Raw genomic sequence first — 23,493 nt, 5'->3', positions numbered from 1 at the left:
GGAACAGACACAGTGCGTACACATTTGGCTAGTTGTTTTGGCTCTTCCTTTGGGGTAAGAGGGGGGCATCTCAAAAATGGCCATTTCCCAGAGGTTTAGATCCACATTTTAAAATACATCCATTATTTTTCAGGAGCAAAAAAACTCCTGCTAATGCAATTAATGTGAAGTGTGTATAACTATGTAGAGAGAGTTTTATAATAGCTCATAAAATGGTGATGGTAAGGGAAAAGAGAAGGGGGAACTGGCGCACTAATGAGAAAAATCCGGCGCGAAAGCCACATTGATTTTTGTTACAGTTGTGACTAAGGATTAATCTAATGCACAGGCATTAGAAATCCTGTTCCAAGGACCTGCACTGGTTGGAGGCCCCCAACTGAAGCGGGACTCAGGATGTGCTTTCAACTTGCCAGAGGACCGCTGGGGGGCATAGGGGTCGTTTTATTCCCCTGCCTGTTTCTCTTAAGAGCTGGAGTCAAATCATGCCCGATTTAACAGTTTGCATTTAAAGAATGCACAAAAATCTGCTCCATCCCCTTCCACTGGTCCCTGCGCAAAACTCGGAGGCAGCAGGCCCTGGGAGAGCGAAACGGGGACGATCTTGGCCTAGGGGGTAGGTGGCATGAGGCATTGGGGTGGGGGGACTCAGGTCCCTGCACAAACGCAGGGACGTGATGTGGTGAAAGAGGCCTCTGGAAAGACCAGGCAGGTGCTACTGGGGGGCTGACAGCTGGGTGTGGGGCGCTGGGTCTGGAGAACTGGAGCCCAGCTATGGGGCTGCAGAGCGGACCCAGGTGTGAACTCGAGTTGCGGGGAGCGCCAGACGCTGTGCAATCGAAGGCAAGGGAACGTGTGTGTGTGGGGGGGAGGTATAGACCTTCCAGGAAAAATGGGGCAGCGTATTTCGGAGCTCACGGTCTCCCCGTGCAATGCCATGCCCCGCTCTCTGCGATGCGTGCGGCCAGTCATCAACCCGGCCGCGCAAAGCGACTTAAGCAGGAGATTTCCCTCCAGTCGGTGTAAAAGCAGCTTCTGCCCGGAGCCCGCGCTAACACGGGTCCATCTCCCGTGGGCAAGGGGAGCGGAAAGGCAGGGGCAGGCGGGAGTCTCTGTCCCCACGTCTGGGATCAGAAACACACCGCTGAATGCGCCTGGGGTGGGCGGGGAGCTGAGCCCTGCCTGCCGGCCGTGCAGGATAGCAGGTTTTGTGGGTCAGCGCTGGCCAGACCTGCAAACCCAGCACTGTTCACACCGCCACCTGCGCAGGGTTTCTGTTTGGGGAGCGCAGACCCCGACTGGGTGTGTCTCTACAGCAACCCTGGGGGGCAGGAAGCCTTCGGGTGGTCTCGCCTTTCGGGCTCTACGGGAAATCTCCCCCTTCCCTTTGAGTTACACTCAGGAGGGCGGCGGGCCAGGCAACTCTACCTCCGCAACAGTCTGCGGGGGGGCATGGAGAACCCCCCCACCACACACCCACCTGCTCCCCTCCTTCCCCCTCAGTGTGGGGCTCGTTGCGGGGCCTGGGGCGGAACCCACCCCCTTGCACCCAGACCTGCCCGCACCCAGCTGACACGTGCCCCAGCGTCTCCTGCAGCCTCGCGTCGTGCTAGGGCTGGTTACGGGGGCGGGAGGAGGAGAGACAAAGCGAGCCTGGCTCTGTAGATTTCGGAACGATCCGCGGCGTTTGCTCGCCGGAGCCCCAAACCCCGGGGCTTTGCTTGTGGGGAATGAAATCTCATCCAGAGCCCACCGACGTGAGAAATGCCCCTGGTCGGGGTTCAGCTCCCCAGGCCGAGGGAAAAGCCGCCGCTCCAAATGACAGACAGGAATCGGCTGCCCTAGTGGGAGAGAAAGACTCCGGCGTGCGGCCCGCCCGGTGAGCTAGGAGAGGGGGCGTTCACACGGGAGAGCAGAACGGAGTCGCTGCCTTAGATATGCGAGGGGCAGGGGGAATCTTTTTTAAAAAGCCAGGCAAGAGGGAGTTCACACCTCCCCGGCTACATGCGCCTGGCCGCCCGGAGAGCCCGCCGCTGCAGCCCTGGAGGGGGTGGCATTCAGTGGGGACTGTCCCGTGTAGACTCGCTTTAAATGACCCTGGGGAAAAGAGCCCGAGCCCCAAAACCCAGCTGCGAGCGTTTTCCGCCCTAGGGCCGGGGTGGGGGTGTCATATCTTCCCCCACGGCCCTGGTTTCCCAAAGGGACAGCGCCCCGCACTCCCGGGGGGTGGTTCTTTCTCCTGCACCCTAAAGCGCAGTTAAGAAGGCTCTAATTCGCCTCCTCTTTCCCCCCCCCTCGGAAAAAAAAAAACGAGCTGGGATATTTCTTGTACATCCCTTACCCAGCTGGCAGCTAAGTCCTGCTGTAAAATAAAATCTTCCGTAATATCCCCCCTCAGCTCACCCGCTCTCCTCCCCTGCACTGTTCCCACAGGGCTCTTGCCTACAGCGGGCCAGTCCCTTTTTGCTCCTTCTTCTGTGATCTTTAGACAAAATACACCAGCGCCCAACCCTTTTGAGGGTGTTCACCACTTTGATTCTGGCTACAAGGCACCTTCCTTCCGCTGGGGTGGGAGTCACTTCTGCCCCCCACCTGCCACACCATTTGCATAGAGAACAATTCTGAGTTTTCATGGTGTTAATAAACCAGCCCAATTCCTAAGGACAGGATCGAGGGCCAGGAGCCACCCACGTCTACCTCCTTGCTGAAGGGGAGAACGAATCCGAACCCCTCCTGAACGACAAACTGGTCTATTGTTAAAGTTCCTAGCCAGTGGGTCCCAGAGCAGAAATATTTAGTCGAGGAGGCAAACAAAAATTAACTATTTTTGGGATGAATAGGGTGGAAGAGAAGGAACCCCATCCTACCTCTGAGGCCTCTGTACAAAGCCATGCACTTTCTGTGTAGAAATATAAAGGAATCGCACTGCTGCTCCAAACCTCCTCCAGAAGGACAAAGCCGCAGGTGGATAATTTCAGTAACTCACAGCTGCTGATGCTTCTGGAAAGGGATAGGGGACCAAGCTGTACCCGGAGAGAAGACTACCTTGGTTAAACTGATGAGGAAGGAGGGTGCACCAAATCTCTCTTGCTTAAAATCAATGAATTAACTCACTTAAGGAGATAATTATGCCTTGCATTTATAATGCCCAGCTATAAAGTAACACCCCCTTTTTAATATAGGCTCCAATACTTCCTCCTCTACCAATGAGAGTTGTGCTCACACATCACCTGCACAGACCCTATTTCCAGTAGCCAGCTGCACCAACTACACCAACATTCAACCTTAGATAGTATTTAAAGTAATGTCCTGTATAGCTCAGTCTAGTAATGCTCAGCATTACAGCTCAAGGAGCAGTTACCCTGTGGTGCAGTGGCTGCTCCAGCTCCTGCCCTGGGAGAAGGTCAAACATGTTAACATCTTCCCCTAGGCCCAGCTGGGCAGGAAAGGGGAAGCAAAGGAGTATGACAAGGTCCAAGCTACTCTACAGCTCAACATCCTAAACCAGCTGTTAGGCAGCCAATTAGGAGTTGAGGGTTATTTTACATCAGACCAAGGATAAAAGGACTGTATGCAATTAGTTTTGATGTATTTCAGAAGAGTTACAGCTGAAAGCTTTAGAGCCTTTCCCAACACATCCCATAAGAGTTTTGTATTTTTGATTAATTTTCTAGACCCACTGCTAAAAAGACATTATAGACAATCCTTGAGGGGGCCTATTTAGGGATTGGTCCCCCTTTGAGCAGGGGGTTGCACTAGATGATCTCTTGAAGTCCCTTGTAACCCTAATAATCTATGATTCTGTGAAACAATACCCTACACATATGTGAATGCCACCTCCTGCTGCGGAGTTTGTGATTAATGAAAAAGTTTACCACACCATGCCAAGAGTTTATCTGCACTGGCTGGAAGCAGTGCATAGCTCTTCCCACAGCCATGTTTGCAAGTACAGTATAGGGCCAAATTCTTTTCAGCAGTTACCACAGCAGAGAACTGACCTTTTTCAGCACCAGGATGTCAGGCATTAACAGTGCCTTAATAGTTCTCTCTCTGCAGGGCAGTACAACCCCTAATTTAATAATATTTTTAATGTAGGGCTGAGTTTTACATGGCTTAATACTGCCCCCACAGAAAGTCACAGGTAAAGCTCCAATAAACCTGAACAGGTTAGGTTCTAAGATGAACCAACAAAACCACCCACAAAACAAAACCACAACAACCCACATTTAGAGGAAAAAAAAAAAAAAAAAAAGAGAAAAAAATGTCTGCTAAAACCTTGTTTCTGCTACTTAGTGACACAAAAGTAAAGGTAATTCATATTTAATGTCATTAATTAAATCAGTCTGTTGAATTTGTCTTTGAGGCTAAAATGACTCAATTTTAGATACACACTCTCTCTAGTGTACATTTACACGTTAACAAATCTGCATTTTGTGTGACACTCATCTGGTACATAAATCTAACAGTAAAAGACATACATTTTTTCTAAAGGCATCAGTGTTTATAGTGTATTTAGGATGCATAATCATTGAAATGAAAATGAAAATTCCCTATGAAAAATAGTTACTGCACAGGAGATGATTTTCAGGTTAAGTCTCAGCATTAAACTGTACATTCTCCCCTACCTCCAACTCAAGATAACAGAAGTAATTAGACTACAAGGGTCTAAATTCTTTGTCAAAATGACATGTAAAAAAATAAAAATATTCGAATTATCAGCGTGCAAAAATACACAATATACATAAAACTAGAAATTGTCATTTGTTTTAAACTTGTATAATTTAAAAACTGCCAAAATGATTGTTTTGCTTCAAATTAAAGAAGTTAATCAAAAAACCCTCTCACAGGCACAAATTGTGGACCCAATCTTGCGTCCCAAAACTCCCATTAAAGTCAATGATAGTTGTGGGTGCATAAGGAATGATAGATCAAACCTGTAGGGAGAAAGGCCATACTGATTCCTCCTCCCTACCCCCATATAATATATGAAGGTTTTTAGTGGACATCTTAACTCAGACAAAGCAGGATAAACATGCCACAATCATACAGTCTCACAGAATAAAAGTAAAGTAAAGTAAAGTAAACATCAAATCTAAAACATTTGAACCAAGTGAAGCCTTAAATCCAATATAAAATTTCCTTCAAAGGAAACTTACCTAGTCTCGGTAAGGCCATTGTTAGCAGCATTTTTTATAAAGAGATGAAGAATACTAAAATTACTCCCAATCATCAAATTGGAGGTCTGATATCACTGAATAGTTAAAGGACAAGGTTCCCACTCTTAGAGGAGATGCAAATATATAACCATTAATATACAATAAACATATGTATACCACACATACATATAGATACACACACATATACATACCTGGATAGTCCTCTAATACCCAGGGGTAAGGTTAAATAATACATTCAGAGACATTATTAAATACAAATACACTTTAAAAACACAGAGACATTTTATCTGTTGCAAAAATGTATTTGATTACTCAAGTAAAATTACAGTATCTCTGTTGTTAGTATTAAATGTTAAAGAAACTGGACCTCTTTTCCTTTCAACTTTCCAAGAAAGTGCATGTAACAGTCCAAAGTTGTGTTTTTCCCCCCACATATCTAATACAAAATAAACAAACACTATCCTTGTTCCCTTGGTCAAGAAGCAGGGCTTGGTCTTGCAAGGAACATTATGTACATTTTAATGAAAGTGATATTTCTTATTCTATATACAGGAGCATCTACATTTGTCCATGGAAGGTTGTTCAAGATGCTATACTTAGCAGCATTGTGAAAGTCCAGCACATTTTCTATAATGAATATACCTACAAGGCAAAATGTTACGTCTCAGTTTCAACTACCAAAACAACACTTTTGTATCTTCTCTAATAATCTGCGTGCTTATTACTGTACAGAAACTTATGAACATTTAAGACGACTCAAGTAAGAAGCACAATACAAACAGTTCAAAACGAAAAATGTTAAATCTACAAAAATTAAAGCAGTTTTAATTTTATAATAAAAATCAAAAACTGAGCTTGTAAAGGACCCACACTGTTCAGTCATATTCTCAGCTTTCAGTCCTTTTCTTAATTCTGTTTGGAAAATTAAACAATGTGTTGCTGATAAAATTTCCAGCGAGATCAAAGTATACATTTATATACAGGACTTTTATTAGAGATCTAATGCACCACTGAGGTGGTGCATCAATACCAGAGTTCATGTTAAACTGGATATAGAAAATAAGTTAATGCCAGAAAAAGATCACCTAGCAGAACAGACTTGCAACTGCCATAAATGTTACAGCATGTTTACAGCACTCTAGTCGATTAGTATTTAGTTCAAAATACAGGAGACCAAAGTTAATGCTTGCATTTGTTTGCAAAGCAAGGTTATATCACTAATAAATAAGCTCTCTTAGAACTCTAGAAGTAGAACATGGTACAAAAGAATGTCTTTATAATGTTGTTTGTAGATTTGTAAAAAGCAACCCTAGGTTGCACTATTTGCAGGAATGTTATTGATATGGTTTATTCTAATTGGTTACAATTTCTTTGTTGTCTTCCACAAAACGTGTAAAACGGAAGTTTGTCCCATTTTCATTGCTTGCCATTTTCTCCAGACCAGCTAGAGGTGCATTAGGTTCAGAATTCTGGAGCTTCTCCAGGCTTCCAGTCAACCCACTAATAGGTGAACTGCCACCGTTGCCCAGGCTTCCAGGAATTGGAGGGATGCCACCATTCTGAATGACTGAGATCTCATTGGTCTTCATAGCCAAGCCATTGGAGAGTGCAGCTGCATACTGATTCCAGAAGCTGGAAGGGTCTCCGTTTCCTGACCTTGCAGCCAAATCTTTCTGAAACATTTCTGAGAATTTTACAGGATTGCCTCCTAGAAATGTCATGGGACCGTCCACCGAAAGTCGTCTGCCTCGTCTCGCAGGAGTGCTGTTCCACATGTGAGTGCCCATGTGAACCTGCAAGAAGGGAGTGGGTGGGGGAAGGAAGGTGGTTAGCAGTGGAATTCATTCTGACTGATCAAATATACCTTACCACAAAACAAAGAAGGCAGTCCATGTGTCTATTATTTATGTTAAGAATACCACTAAAGGTAAAGGATGTAATATTCCAGTTCAGATTAGTAACAAAGAAGATTCATCTGACCAAGGTACCAGCATTATGCCCATATTTTTCCTGCTGAACAATACATTGCTTATTACTCTTTTTCATTACATATATTTAGTTTATAGCAGCCTTATGTTATCCAGTCAATTGCAGCTAACAATTTTAATCCTGAAAGTAGCTATGTCCACTTTCATTGCAATGGTAAGTATTGTATTTGACACTCTTTACCCTATAAAATGTCCTTTTCAGACAGGAAGAAAAGTATCCTTTACTGATTGCTCATCGGAGAGCCTTGTGTATAGACAGAATGGCCTGAAAGTAATTATTCATCTCACATTACTGGCAGAAATCTCTAGAGAAATACTCTGTCAACAGAAACATGTACACAGTAAAGTGCTCAACTAGTGTTCTAGAACTTAAGTATATTTGCTTTTTCGACAGATCAGTAGGAAATGTTAGTTATACAATCAAATAAAATAATGCTTATTAGTTCAAGAATTATTAGTTAGAAACAAGTCTGTTGTGCGTGAGTTATGAAAATAATATATTTAAGATGCAGTGCTTAATAAGTAATATATGCAGTACACTTCATGCATATCTTAATTAAACACCCTCTAGCAACATCCGGCTATCCTGTTTCATAGGCTACATAGCGAGTTTGGTGCATTTTATCAAACCAGAAATATCTTGCTGCATTAAACTCTTCAATCCCGTTCAGAAATGCCAGGCGCCGAGCATGTGACAATCTACCATTTTTCATACCCCAGATATCTAAAAGGAGGACTGTTTACAACACTGCAGATGTAAATGTAAACAAACAAAAAAAACCCACAACAGCATAAGAACAGCAAGAAGGAAAGTACCTTAAGATTGCCTTTTGTCGTGAAAGCTCTTCCACATATAGTGCAGGCAAAAGGCTTTTCGCCAGTGTGTGTCCTTTCATGAATCTGCAAAGCACTAGAAGATGAAAATGTTTTCCCACATGTGTTGCAGTAGTGCTGTTTGGGAGTTCTTCGGGGTAGAGTTGGAAGCAGAACTGGTGATGTGGCAGAAGATGGCAAAGGCCCCAGAGGAACAAGAACAGGCGGTGTGTCTTTGCTATCCTGAGGAGAGCCGTGCAGAAAGCCATTAACCTCAGTTTTTATGAGAGATGACAATGAACTAGCAGGTATAACTGAAGAGTTCTGATTAGGGCCAATATTGGAATTGGGCTCAAAAAGCTGTGATGGCAGATCTCGCATTTGATGTGTCAACATATGCTGCTTCAAATTACCCTTTGTGGAAAAGCCACGATTGCAAACTGTGCAAATAAATGGTCTCTCTTTGGTATGACTTCTGTAATGAATGTCCAAGGCACTCTGACAAGCAAACGTTTTGCCACAAATGTCACACGCTGTGTTTTTAAATTTACCTCTATCTCTGAAAGGAAAGAGCATACTCAAAGATTCTTCTTTAATTATTTTATCTGTGTTACCAGAGGTCAAGTCCAAAGCACCACCATTAGCAGGAGTTGGAGACAAACCATTGGCAAACTCACTTGGTAAAGCTCTTAGCTGTTTCTCTTCAATACTTGGTGATTTGTGGTAATCATTAGTGCTGTTGGATGGGGACAAGGCCTGCATAGAAGAGGTAGACTCTGAGATAGCAGGACTTCCAGCACTTTGGCTTTCTATATCACCACCAATAGATGATGAATCATTTGTCATAACATCCCCCTCCACTGACCCATTTTCAACTGATTTTAAGCTAGCTTGAAGTTGTTCAGCAAGTCCTGCATTGATCATCTTCATTTGTTTTTCTAAAGCAGCAATACTTGACATTTCCAGTGGCAGAGGGGAAGAAGATAAGCTGTCTTGGGACGCATCAACAGATTTAGGTGTATCTGGCACGCTGCTGTCAGGACAGTCTTCCATGTTCTCATCTGAGAAGTTGTCTAGATCATCAAAATTCTTCTCATCAAAAGATCCTGTGTCAGATTCCATTGACTCTGGATAGTTTTCTGTGACAGGCGTATTGGGAATCTGTCCTCCCATATGCATTCGGATATGCTGCTGTAGCACGACAGCATTGGTGAACTTTTTCTGGCAGATCGGGCATGAATGTTGTACTCTCAGCGGGGGCATGGCACGATGAACACTGTAATGAGTCTTTAAATTTCCTTTAGTAGTGAAAGCACGACCACAAATTTTACATTTAAATGGCCTTTCACCAGTATGTGTGCGATAATGCATTTTTAATGCACTCTGGCAACTGAGAATTCGATGGCAAATAATACACTCATTAGGATCGGTTGCCTTTTTGTCAATATTTTCTACCAGTTGCTGCAATTTTGATGTTTCTGATGCTGACGTTGAATCTAGTAGTCCTCCAAATGGAAACTTTGCCTTAAATTGCTCCGACATTAGAGGCATCAGTGGATTTGTAAAAGGGACAATGCTGTTGGAGCTGGAGTCTGCTGCCGGTGAGCTCACAGAGCTGTTAATATTAGTGAAGGAGTTTGAGGTGTGAGTGTTTTCTTCTGTTTTGCCATTTGTGGTAGGCAAAGCACTGACGTCTGCCTCATCTGAATGTCCATTTGAATTTTTTACAGCAGGATCAGCTACTCCCGAGTCACTTTTGACAGAACCTGGAGGGCTAGCCAAATGATGGCTAATGGGAATAGGTTGAGGCTCCTCAGTTTTGATAAATGGTGTCAAGCTTGGAATTGTTGGGGGGAGTGGCAGGCCAACAGAAGTAGTCAAAGTAGACAAAACTGGCTTGCTGTCCAGCCAGCTGGTTACAGGTTTCTCTGGTGGGATAGACATCCCGTAAGGAATACCTGTGCTTGTAGGAATATTGTCCAAATGTTCTGGCACTGGGTATGGATTCATTTGAATATGAGGGTATTTTTCTTTATGACGCTGAAAGTGGACTTTTAAGTTTCCCTTTGTGGAGAATCTGTTTCCACATATGTTGCATTTGAAGGGCCTCTCGCCAGTGTGAGAACGTAAGTGAATCTGCAAGGCACTGTCACTCCCAAAGACTTTCGCACAGAACCTGCATTTATGTTTAAAGAATGCCTCATCAGAAGTACTTTTTGCTTCAAAAGCAGTTACATTTGGTGGCTTGCTTTTTCTTTGCTGTGCCAAGGCAGTCAAGGAGTTTAAATCCTCTGCAGGTGTTCCAAGATTGGACAAGGGATTGGAAAAAACTGAGTTATTAGGGGCGGGTTGAGGTAGAAGTGGATTAGATGCAGGACTTAATAAACTGCTTATTGCAAAAGCTGGTGAAGATGATGCTGATACTGGTGGGTTGCTGAGCTGTGAGCTACCAACATTTGAAGCCACTTGTTCCGAGGATGGTGTTGTAACTGCTGCTGCCAGTATGTTAATATTTGGAGAAGAGCCACTACTGGATGGAATTATAGTATTGCCAGAGTTGCTCTGAGGTAGCTGTATAGGGGGTAGTTGTTTCAAACCACTGATGCTGGCAGATTGACTAGCAAGGCTTTGTGCTAATCCAGCTGCCGCAGCCAGCTGCTGGGATAAATGGGAACTCAGTGTGGACAAGGGGTTGGCAGATGTTCGTAAAGTACCTTGAGAAGGGCTAGAAGATGTTGACACGTCTGTGTTTTGGGAAGCCAACAATAATATTTGGTGACGAATTTGTTCAATCAGTTGCAACTGGTGGATCTGCTGTTGCTGTAAAGCCAACAGTTGCTCCATTAGGGCAGGTACAGCAAGCTTATTATTTGATGCACCATTACATCTCGCTTCCTGTGAGAACTGTGCTACTGCCACTTTCGTACTTTGAAGGTTTTCTATGATGACATTGCTATTTATCACTGAAAAGTTGCCTAATGCTGTCAGATCCCCTATTTGAGGTAGAGAGGTTGTTATAGCTGAGGTACCCATTGTGGAGCTGTTACTGCTTGTAATACTATTGTTGATGCTCTTGGAACTGCTACTGCTATTGTTAATGCTGGAAGCCTCCACATCCATGGATTCTTCCTTGTCAAGTTTGTTATGCTCTGAAAGGTCACTGCAGTCTACTTGATCTGTGTTATTAACTGTGTCATTCATCTGTTCATCAGGATTATCAGAAGGGGAACGAGGAGGGAAGGTTTCAGAAGGAGAAGCTGGATTTTCATTCACAATTAAAACTAATTGATTTTTAGTACAGTTCTTCTTGTGTTGCAGGAGATCTGATAATTCAAAGAACTCAGCACAGCACCTGCCACAGACATGGGCATCCTTGTTCTTAGTGGTTCGATTTGCGTGACCCTTTTCTGTGTGTCCTAAAACATCAAAAGATGATGGATTAGAAACTGAGCAGAAACTCAGAAATTTCTCTAGGACATTTTTATTTTAAATCTACTGTTTTTAACTCTCAGACTACAACACGCAAAGATTGTATGTGAGAAGAGATCAATATTAGTGCTTTCTAAATATTGCTCATGACTGATTTTTAAGACTGCACATGGGTGTTGTATTAATCCCTATGTTTTAGATGATCATTTCCTTCAGATAATCCATCAAAATATAAAATACTATGAACTGAAGACATTGGGGCATAATGAAATTCCATAGCAAAGTATTGATTTCCAATATTTCATACTGCTTATTGTCTAGTTGTCCACTGAGCGCAAATCAACCATTTGAAGGACCCATTAGACTCTCAAGTTCCTGTCAACCTTGTTCATTTTCAACAGATTCAAAGATATCTGTGACAGTTGTCCCTGTCATTAAACTAATTTGTAGTCACTCAAGGTCCCAATCATTTGTTGACAAGAAAAAAGTGCATATCACTAAGCTACAGACTGACAACTAAAAAAAAAAAAAAATATCGCTTGAGTTTCCACATAAGACCTAAGCTAACTTTGATTGTATAGCAAAGATTAACTTTTGATGTGAAGCTAATTCCACTGTAACTGGAGACTTCGAGCTGAATAAAAAGGAAAAATCCCCAATAAAAAGGAGAAATATTCATATTTCACAAATAAAGTATTTTTTCTAAACCCATTTATTATGCTTTGACTCATATTTGGTTTTAAGACTGATGAATGATAAATCTGCTACTCTTCAGCAGAAGAACTCTTTGTGGGATAGATTCAGAGCTCAGTAATGCTAGTGTAAATCTGGAGTAGCTCCATTAACACAAAGGAAATACTGTGGATTTACACCAGCCAAACTGAGATAAGGATCTGACCTCAAATCTATAAACTCTGCATAAGTTTTACATTTCTGAATAAACATCAAGAAAGATGATCAGTTAAAAGGAAATGTTCACATACAATAAGCAATAAGTCTTGGTTTTAAGTTTGATAATTCTATGCAATTTTACTTGTCTGAATGCATTTAAAAACTATTTGCTCTTAACTGTTGTCAATTGTTTAACAGATTGTAGTGAACTTCTCATTACAAAATCCTTTTATTTCATGTTTGTTTCCACTAGTTGCTCACATTTCTTATCACTGGGATCCATTTGTAAATTAAACATTAAAAAATCTCTGACTCTAAACTAGCTGATCCTATTCAAAGACAGGATGGCTCCCTATTGTTTGCTCAGCATGAGGACACCAACTTCTGTTGTACAAATGGTGTGTGGTCATCTTGGAAGGCTGTGGAAAAAAAAACCTGTTTAATTCAAGGATTACCTCCCTGCATGTTTCTCTCCCGTACTAAATCAGATAATAGGCGGTTTCCATTACTTCCAAATTAAATCTCAAAGAAAACTAAAATAAAAGTTCCTGTAAAAAGTTGAGAAACAACCTAATGATTTGTCTTAACAAATGAGAATTTGAAAATAAAGAGCCATTTCTTTTATAATGCAAACAAAATGAGATGTGATGCAGATTATCAGCATTATATTTTTCAAGATTTTGTTCCCTCTCTCGCTTTACCCAAGTGTATATTGTATATACTGTGATATAGAGCTTAGCATGAACACCCAAAAATTGCAGGATATCAGTTGCAACTGATATTTTGTTTAACTAATTAGTTGGTTCCATATTTTATAGATCTTTTACTGATGCATATCTCAAAAAAGTTAAATGTAGGTGTGAAAATAGGTTTATATATACACACATCAGTATTAAAGCTATAAGGTATGAGGAGAAAGCAACAATTATGATTCAGTTTTTAAGTTAAAGTTTACTTATACTAATGTGTTGGATTCCAATACACATTTTATGTACTTTTAAAAATATTGTACAGTGTTCAAAAATGAAGGAAAATATTAAATGAAATTTATTAAAGTTGTGTACTTTTCTTTAGTCTTTGTGCTATTTAACTCCAGATAAAAATAATATGACAAACATTCCACTTAAGGCTTTTTATTTTGACAACCTATTTCAAATGATGCATCCATTTCAGAAGCTTATTTTAAGCTAGGAAATGCAATTCCTAATATATTCAACAGAAATGTTATTTCTTTCTCTTTGCCATTTCCATATGTAATGGTTATGTTTCTATCTACTTTTACAGCCAATTATGAAGGAACAAAAGCTATTCTGTTTGTTCACACATTTTCAACAAAATGCATTAAAACTATTATGTCAGCATGTTCTATTAAGCTCTGCATTCAGTGGAAAACACTTTTCAACCAGATCACATTTATCAAAACATAAAGCCACTTTAAAACACAGTTTTGCTTGGTCAGCTGTGCTTAGATAAATAATGGCAGATTCAGAACTAAATAACTAGCAAGGGAAATCAGAAAACTGACAATCAAACACATTACAAGAATTTGCTTCAAATATTTAGCACTTCTGTATGGAGATTAAAGAATACTTTAGTTCTTTGGTTATTTTTTTTTACTTGCAAAGTATGTGATATTCTTGCTTTACAAAGAAAGGTGATTTTGTACACATATCTAACTGCTGCTTTTCCATACCAGAAATTGACTAGTGTTCTAGCACAATACAATACATATTAACACATGAAATAAAGTATGTGTATATATTTATATTTTTAAATAGTTTAAGCACGTGAATACTGCAGAAGTTAAGACATCTGTCATATAAGAACAACAATAAACTACATCCATAGATCAAGCAAAAATAATATTGAGGGCTTAGATTTTTGTAACATTTTTTCATCTTGATATTTGTTCATGAATTGCATTCACTGGGTTTAATTTTTGTTTTCTTAAATGCAACAATTAGGCTTCTCTATATTAAAATAGATCTTAATTTTACAGTTACCTGTAGATTATACTTCTACGGGGGAGGGTGGAGGAGGGGAGTGGCACTATTAAGTAATAATTGAGGTTTAAAATGACAGATCTTGAAAAGTAGATTTTGTAAAACTGATAGCACGCTGTATGTCTTACTTTCTACTGTATATTTCATCTCTACTGTATTCTAATCACATCTGTTAGCTTTCTAACTATTTCCTTGAATGATCTGTTCTAAGTAATAGTAATTGGTGACCTGACTAAATGAAGTTTCTTTGTTGTGCCTATCATGGTGACGAAATCTTCCATCTTGCTTTTATGTATCCTGTAAAGAATTAACAGTAAAATTAAACCTGCCGTGAGTAGCTATATAGAAAATTCAAACAGCAGTAATTATGAAAAAAGTCCACAACCTTTTAAATGACATTAATGACACTATGGATTGTTCCTTGTCAGATGGTTTTTCAGTTTACAGGTTTCTTAAGGATCGTGAAAAATTTTTAGTGCTCAAACATTACTCATTTCAAACTTGGGAATTTTGAACCACTTGAGGTGCATATTCTAGAATGAGAACCAAACATTCCATAATCCTCAAACTTGTAAAATGAAAAAAAGAATCTGCTTTCTTAGCGAGATGACTGAACAAGGACTTAAAATATTTAGAAGGTTTTGAACTGTAAGTGTATTTATGTTTTCAAAATGATTGCTCACCGAAATTTCCATTATAATAATGGACATGCTTCTGTGTCTATAAACTTTTAGCTAAACCTCTCAGTTAAGCAACTCAGAAATGTAATCGAAATCCAAGTTTGCATGAATTGTTTAAAGTGTCCCTGGTGAATAAAAATATTTTAATTAACTGCCCCCTTAACTGATCTACTAAGTGGGAAATTTAAAATCGCAAGATGTTATTCTGAAGAAAACAAGTTATAATATATTGGGGGGGGGGGAGATTCACATTCAATTCAGTTTCTTAACTTTTCTGTGTTATAACTCGTAATTTGCTAAAACTATTTGTTCATATATCAAATTCATTCAAACGAGGAGTCTACAATTTAATAATCAAAAACCAACCAAAAAAGATTACCAAGCTATTTTAAAACTAGGAACAAATCCATCTAATGAACACAATTAAAAAATGTCTTCCCTACAGATGAATCAAAATGAACACTAGATGGGGTTCCAGTTGCAATAGTTTCTTCAAAAAGTTGAGTGTAGTTTCACTGTTCCAGTGACACGTAAAAGAAAGGCTCCTTAAGGTTATATCTAAACTTTGGCTACATAAACATTGGCAAAAGGACAAGAAACTAAATCTCTGTTGTTTGGAGGGTAAAACGGAGCTATGGGAACTACCTGTCAATCTCCTCTTCGGGGGTCTGGCATCTAAGGGGACAGGGGAATAGCGTTAGCAAAAGCAGCAAAGCTGATAAGGCAAAGCTAAAATAAACTACTAACTTCCTGCTATGCGACCAGTAAGACTCAATTCGGGGGTCACTGGCAAGATACTGAAGTACATATTGTGATCTGAACCCTGTCACCTTTCAATGGAAGGAAGCTAGCAAAGGTTAAAACAGCTAACACTTAAGTAACTCCTAGCACCAGTCATACAAACTTTCTTGACTATATGCTCCTGTAGCAACTACTTCACTTGTATATTCCAATTTTTAATTCTTAAAGAAGATTTTACGGGATATAAAGTGTCATGCATCTTAAACGGTTAGGAAAAAAAACAGCAATCAGTGCTTTCTTCATCAGCGAATGTCTGTTTTGCTTTTTACTAACAATTTCAATAAGCTTAACTGTATTTTTCCTCTAATAAGATTGCTTCACTGTTGCTTTGACTGTTTCCACATATGGTTAAAACTGACTAGCACAGAAAACTTGAAGATGGTTAAATATATGAAAAGCACAGCCTGTGGATACCTAGTAATGACTTATCACCACATGTTATATTAGACGCATGATAAGCAAAATAAATCTGCGAGAGTTGGAGAGAAAGAGTGAGTGTGAAGGGAAACCCACGCAACATGCCAGTTTAACCCCACTGGCTTCAGCAGAACTACTTCTGACTTACATCAGCATAAGCAATATCTGATAAGGCCCACGACATCTAGTGCACTGCCTTGCAAAAAAATGTAAGAAATATATATAAATTGTAATCAAGACTGATCAAATACAGTTATCTCACAGATGATATAATAAGCTAAAAGAAGCCTGACTAAACATGTACTCCTTCCAAGCATTCGGTCTTGCAAGTGTTATTAAATAAAACAACAAAACAACAGTAGTTTTTAATAGCTGCCTGGGCCCACGCGTCATTCTGGGAACCATCTAATGCTACAGTGAATAATGAAATTCTATGATTTACTAACATCAGATGAACTGATTCATCTATATGGAAGAGAAGCAAGTATTATATCTGCAGCAAATGCTAGCTGCATTGCTCTTCTGATAGAACCTTTGCCTTGAAAAGCTATGCTTCAAAATAATATTCTGTTGTATGATTAGGCCAGGAAGCTCCCATAATCTAAAAACCCTCCAAAAAACAAAAACAAAACACACAAACCAACCCCCAACCAAAAAAAGAAAAAAAAAGAAAAAATAAGCTCAAAATGTAATAAGAAAATCACACAATCTCAGTTATTAACAAAAAGAAATAATCCAACTGCCTTTTGTACAACTTCCACCAGTAATTAGTTACTTGTTGAATATCATTTATGTCAAAAGTCGCTTCTATTAGTCCGATTTCTGTCCTGTTTATGCCAGTACAAAGGTATTCTGCGTGCACATTCACAGAATATAATGAAGCCAAGCTTCCTTATTCAATGACTGCACCAAAAATACATTTGAAATATTCAAAGAGTATCTTCAGAGTAAAGATGTACTGCATTGACCCTAAACTTTGAAAGAAAGTGTTCTAAAAACAACAAAAAAAAGTATGTCGTCGTAAGACATGCATGAAGTTTCTTTTCAAACTATTTTCTATTGACCCTTAACTGTGAATACATGTCAGAGTTTCCTAAACTTGAACTCAAAACAGATACAACAAATTTTTGACAGAAACATGATTTTTCCATTTATTCTTAAGTATTACTTCATTTCACATTATTGCAAGTGTTGTTAAAGTAGCAGTGATGCCAAAACTGTCTGATTTCTGAAATTGTAACTGAGCAAACAAACCTGAATTCATTTCATCAAAAAAATAAGAATGAGGGATTTTTGTTTGTTTTTTTGCAGTTTAGAGGCATATCATGAAAAAAATGTTTCGCACCTATCTCAAATGTATCTACTATAAATTTAAGAACTTCTCACATGCATAAAGCATTCCTTTAATTCACTTCTATAGGGTTAGTTTTACACTAATATTGCAACAGCATTCTAAATCCTGTAACACTATTACAAAACATACCCTCCAGGCAATGTAGTCAGAACTTATTGTCCAAGCATGTAAAACAGTCATAACCTAAAACCATTACTACTGAAAGGAGGGGAAAAGCTCCTAACAGGGTTTCTAATAACCTACTGCTTTTTCTAGAGAACCAACGTTAAAAACAAAATGTACAAAAAGCCCCTTAATTATTTACTTAGTTAACTTAAGTTACTATCCAGGAAAACCAAATGAAAGATTATCTAATGCCATCATTTTAGGTGAAATCCAACTATTTTAAGTACATCGTTTAGCAACAGGCAAGAAAGCTTCTCAGTTAACATTCCTTTCTCACACCCCCAGTGTCTTGCATCTGAAAACATGTGAAAAATCAGATCAAAAGACTACAAACAGGAAAGAAAAAAAAGGGGGTGAGAGTGCCGGCGCGATTTTATTAAGATACTTAAAGGTGCTTTTATCAGTGTCCTTTAGCAAAAATTTTAAAAAATAAAGACTTTGTCCAGAGATGCGATTAAACAAACGAAGATGTGAAAAATAGCCCTTTGATTCTCCAGCAAGATAAGTTAACTTCCATCTATGCTTTTCCTCTTTGCTTACTTTGTAAAGTTCAGAACTCTTTTTAGGGCACTGGTGAAAGGATAAATAAAACCTAACCTTTCCCCAACTCATGCTTGAAATTTCAAAGCTGAAGGAAAAAAACAACATTTAAAGTTAAAATAAGTGTCTTAAAGTGAAATTAAATTAATTAATTGAACCCGGTGGCAAAATAGCAGTGCATCCACACACATGAAAATTTACCACCACTCACCCCCAAAATAAATAAAATAAAATAAAAAAAGTTTCCTTCCAGAAATCAAAATACTTCACAGAAACTTTTAAACGGTACAAGAAATGAGTGCTATTTATTTATTATGATAATAATGATGCAAAGAAAGGTGTCTCAATATTAAAAAAAAAAACCACAACTAAATGATAAAGCTACCATAACATCCTTCCAGCTTTCCCAGGGAGACCCGATTTACTCTGCAGATCTTGGTATCTTAGGTTACATTTGTTCCGAAACTCCTCAGCAGCTCCCGTGCAACTTGGGGGGAGGGAAGGGAAAGGTGGGGGGGGGGGGCTGATAAATGGAAAATGAATGAAGACAGTTCAGAGATCACAGCTCCCATGTCCCCAAACCTACCTCAGTGGCGACCCTGATAAGCATGGTGCTGAAGGGGGTGGGGAGGGTGGGAGAAGAGGGTTGTTTCCTGGCTGCTGCTTTAATGACTAATGCAGGGGGTTAATGGGGCTGAGGGAGACCAGCTCCGGGCTCCTCTCCATGACTCACATCGCACACTGGCATGTCAGCTTCTGGCCAAGTCCCTCCGCAGCCAGCAATGTGTTCGCTTTAGGAGCGTGGAGGGTTTGAAAAGGGGGACGAGTCAGAGCTTTTCTCGGAGAAGAAAAGGAGCCCAGCACACCAAGCGGCTCTGGAAGTTAGCTGGGGAAGCCAAAGGTGCTGCCTCGTCTCGGGGCTGATGAGTGCCACCGTGCCCAGCCCCGGCCAGGCGAAGGAAAAGGAAAAGAGTTATTTATTCAGGGCCAACTCTCTTCATCCCCATCCGATTTGCCCTGAGCGCCGCATTACCCCCCAGGACAGAGGGAATAGCTCTGGAGATGGCCCCTCCAAAGAGAGATTTGGGCTGAGATCTCAGCCACACTCTCCTACCCACCAAAAACTGCCACAATTTCTAGACTCTCAGGAAGTGCCCTGCAGAAATGAAAGCCCCCCCCCCCAACTTTCCATCTCGTCCTTCCTCCCAATCTATATTATCCACATCTGCAGCCAGCCTCTTGAACGGACACCCGGTAACAGTTTTCATGTAACTTCCTGAATGGCCTGTTTATCCCCCCGCCCCTCCTCCCATTTCAAAATCTGCCCCAAGGTGTGGGTCCCGCTGGTCGGCAGGCGCAGAACTGCCCGGCCGGGGCGAAGCTCCAGGGGGGACCAAACGGGGGGCAGGATTCCCCTCCCGTGCTCAGCGGCTGCTCATCCTTACTCGGGCTCCCTCGCAGCTGGTTGTGAAGCTAAGGCATCCGCCACCTCGAGGTGCGCTGTGCCGGGGCAGGGCAGGAGAGCGGGCCTGCCTTTGGGACACAGGACGCGGAGACCCTCTGCCACCTTCACCCCTGGCCCTCGAGCCTCACTGATCAGCCAGGCACTCCCCAATCGCCCACTTTCTCACTTGGATTTTCCCCACACCACTTGCCCCCGTCCCACAACCACCCCTCCCCCTACTCTGCCGGTTTATAAAGTCCAAGCAGACACAGGTACAAGCACCCCCCCTTCAAGAAAACTCCCTTTTCCTGCACCAAAGCAGGGCTTCCGGACCTCCTTTAAAAATAATAATCACAGGCTCTCCAAAGCCAGCTACAGAGCAAGCCACCCTGGTTCCTCCTTTACCGGCTTCACACCCAAAAAAGCCCCAAAGGAAGAAAGGAAACAAACAGCCCCCCCCACCTCCACACACACACACACACAACTAAAGCCAGCCGCAAAGCCGCCCTCGGCGGAGCCGCTGCGAGCCCGGATCCCGCAGATGCCAGGCGGCCAGAGCGAAGAACGAGAAAAGTTACCAGGGGCAGCGAGGGAGTCAGTCAGTGCGGCGAGAAAGACTTTCATCTCCAGCACGCAAACTTTCTCCCTCCTTTAAAAGTGGGGGTTCAAATGCCCCGGAGGCGGCGGCTGTCTGGCAGCGCAGGTTTCCCAGCCATAGCGGGACTCCAGGGGGAAAACGGAGCAGGCTGAAAAAAAGTAGGAAAGGGGCTTTTTCCTTTTTTATGGGGGGTGGGCGCAGAGAGTAAGTGCGGTCAGGTCGGTGCATCCTTAGAAAGCACACACCCCAACCCAAACCTGACTTTTGTCCCGCTCCTCACCAGCCTCTGGGGTGAGGACTACAGAGGGGATGTGGGGGAGAAATCCATCTCTTCTGGGGTCAGACTGCCAGATCATCAACAAAAAAAAAGGGGGGGGGGAGGGAGGCACACACAAATGCAACAAACAGAAGGTTAATAAAATAATACAAATCCATCCTCAACAAGGGCCAAAATAGTAATATTTAAAAAAAAAAACAAACACCACCACCAAAAAGCTCCAGCGCTCTCTTCCCTCTCCCGGTGCAGTTTCTAGCTGTCTCTAAGGTAAGTTGATCTATTTTGCGGGTGCGTGTTTGTGTTAAAATGTGTGCGAGAAAGAGATGGGAAGAACTCACCATTTCGCTGGGATAACAAGGCCAGCTCGGGGTCGGACTGGAAATGCTGAGGCTTCGCCTGCTTCCTCCGCGACATGCTGGCTCAAACATCAGCTGGGGCAGAATAAAAAATTACTAAAAAAAAATCTTCTCAAAATTACGGAAATCGAGCCTCCCCCCTCCCCAAGCCACGCCGCACCGCGCATGTGTCCTGCTATAATTATGATTATCAATAATGCATTGCGATTAATCATAGAGGGGCTCTTTGAAAGGCGATTGGCACATGGCCAGCTCTATTCAAACCCGCTCGCCTTAATCAATTAGGCGCTGATTTGCTGGAGACCCTTGTCTCTCTGAAGCTCCCACCCAATGAGTCGATCCATGTGGCAAGAGAGGGGGCTGGATTTCCCCAAAGCTGTTTGGATACAGTTTAACCCTCTTAGCAACCAGCTGGGACTGTTTCACGCCATCCCTGTTACTATAGGAATGTGCCTGCCCCCAGCTCGCTGCTGTCCCGAGCTCCTGGGTTGTTGTGGGTGTTTTTTTTTCTCGTTACAAAAAGGGGCCAAGAAGCAAATGAAATTCTCTCTTCTCTGAGCGCCCGGGGAGCAGTGACTAATCAGAACTGGTCGTTCCCCGAAAGCAGCAAATGCAGAGCGAGAAAGGACAGCCGGGAGCAGATCGCCCAGCTGCGGGGAAACGCTCTGGCTCTGCCCGTGCAGCGGGGACACCCACCGGGGCCGGGTGGGGGTGAGAGGCCGGGCTTTTCCCGACTACCCTGCCCCGCGCTCAGGCAGTGCCACCGCCTCTGCCTGGGACCGTCCCATCCCCGCTCCGCCGGCGGCCAAGTGTTGTGTCTTGTTGTAACCTCTGCACCCATCGCAGATGCACCGTCCAGCCTCCCCCCGGGCCCGGGGGGCACAGCGGGCGGGAGGAGGGCGGGCGGTTCAGCGGCCGACGGGCGGCTCGCAACCTCACGCGTTTCCCAGGACAATTACAGCAAAGTTTGTGCCCGGCTACGTCACGAGCCCGGCCGGGGAGGGGGAGGCTCCGCCCCTGGCGGCGGCGCCGCCGGTTGGCTGAGGCCGACGTCAATCTGCGGGAGAAGGCGGCCGGAGAAGGCTGGCGGCGGAAACCCGTCGACTCATCTGCCCGGTGGAGGCCGGGGCACGGGGGGCGGAGCCCGGAGGGCACCGGGCGGCTGTACACGTTCCTAGGCTGGCGCACGGCTGCTCCGATCTGCCCAGGGTTGTCGACGGGAGGGGGTGTGAATTCGGAGTGACACCCCCCCCCCCAGCCCAAAGCGAAATCGCTCCTGACTTTCGTTTTCTGCTCGAGAGTCCGAGGCTGAGCCGCGCTGGGCTTCCAGCCCCAGCTCCCGGGCAGCCGCCTGCAGCCTGAGCTCGCGGGCCCGCAGCTTTGCCAAGCGCCCCTCTGCTCCCCACAGCCCGCTCAGCTTCCCCGCCTGAGCCCCGGGAGGTCGGTGCCTCGTCTCTTTCCGTGTGTGGCCAGACACGCAGGCCAGCGCGATGGGCTCTGGGCAGGCAGCTGTGCTGGGAAACTTCTAACTCCGGCCACGGCAGTCAGAACTGAATTTATGACAGAGCAGCTCTTCGTGTGGGTCAACACGTTTAAGAATGGACCTCTCCCCCCACCCCCGTGTGTGGACACATAGGTGTCTCTGCCTCTTTAGCTGCACGTGTACAGTCGCGCGCACACACACTGCTATGTGTAACAATAGATTAACCACATACATGGTGTCTGCTAGACGTGCAGCAATTGAATACATCCTGCCCGAACCGCTCAAATGGCGCTCGGGCAGCAAGAATACATCGTCAACCAATTTCGTAATCGCGGAAGACAAAGTTCCCTCCCAAAGTTAGGAAGGTTCTCTCCAGCCCCAGGATTGGTACGTTGCACCCACACAAATGCACATACAGCACGGCACAGGCAGATTATGTTTGGTTTATGGGTAGCTATGGAGCCCTTTGTATTCCTAGTTCCTCTGCACGTCAAATTCCTCCGTACTATATACGAAAAGTTGGTGTGCAGGGTTATCTTGGTCTGAAGACAAGCAAGCGTGCTGCTGCTGTAGTCAGTTTCTGTTTCTGGGCCATTCACAGCACCCTCCTCCCCGCCCTCCCCTCTGGATTATTTACTCTGTGACTGAAACGACTTCTTTCCCCCGTATCAATATTAACAAACTCTGTAAAAGCAAGAGGCTGATCAGATACAACTCATTTCAATTTCAAATAAGCCGGTGAAACCTAGAGAGCGAGAATCTCTCTCTCCAATCGAGGAACCGACTCACTCGGATTTTCTTCTCCCTATTATTAAACGAACTAGACTTTAAAATGTTTACCAAGGTGGGTGAAAAAACATCAGTAACCCCTCTCCTCCCCCCAAGTGCCAGCCAAATATTTAGTCAGCTTTAGCAAACCGGACACTGAATGTGCTTTTCTTTTCTATATAGGGTGGGCTTTTCTCCCCCTCTCTCTCTTTCCTCTCCCCGCAGTATTTGGTACAGTAGATTTTGATAAAAAGACAAACGAAGCTGTCAGTCGGGCTGATGTTGAAGAATGAAGATAATAATGTTGCTATA

General features: G+C 42.9%; 1 protein-coding gene across 1 annotated transcript; it reads right to left on the bottom strand.

Moving 5' to 3' along the window:
• Positions 1 to 4,369: 4,369 nt before the first annotated feature.
• Positions 4,370 to 21,821, bottom strand: SALL1 (spalt like transcription factor 1). Its single transcript, XM_030582091.1, has 4 exons — positions 21,627 to 21,821; positions 20,913 to 21,005; positions 7,979 to 11,391; positions 4,370 to 6,967 (listed from the first exon to the last, which is right to left on the bottom strand). Exons 2-4 carry the CDS (start codon positions 20,986 to 20,988, stop codon positions 6,527 to 6,529), a joined length of 3,930 nt encoding a protein of 1,309 aa, XP_030437951.1. The 5' UTR covers positions 20,989 to 21,005; positions 21,627 to 21,821; the 3' UTR covers positions 4,370 to 6,526.
• Positions 21,822 to 23,493: the final 1,672 nt, after the last annotated feature.

This window comes from Gopherus evgoodei, chromosome 12, assembly GCF_007399415.2.
Source record: "Gopherus evgoodei ecotype Sinaloan lineage chromosome 12, rGopEvg1_v1.p, whole genome shotgun sequence".
NCBI lineage: Eukaryota > Metazoa > Chordata > Testudines > Testudinidae > Gopherus > Gopherus evgoodei.
Note: the sequence above shows the minus strand (reverse complement) of the source record. Positions and strands in the feature narration are given on the sequence as shown.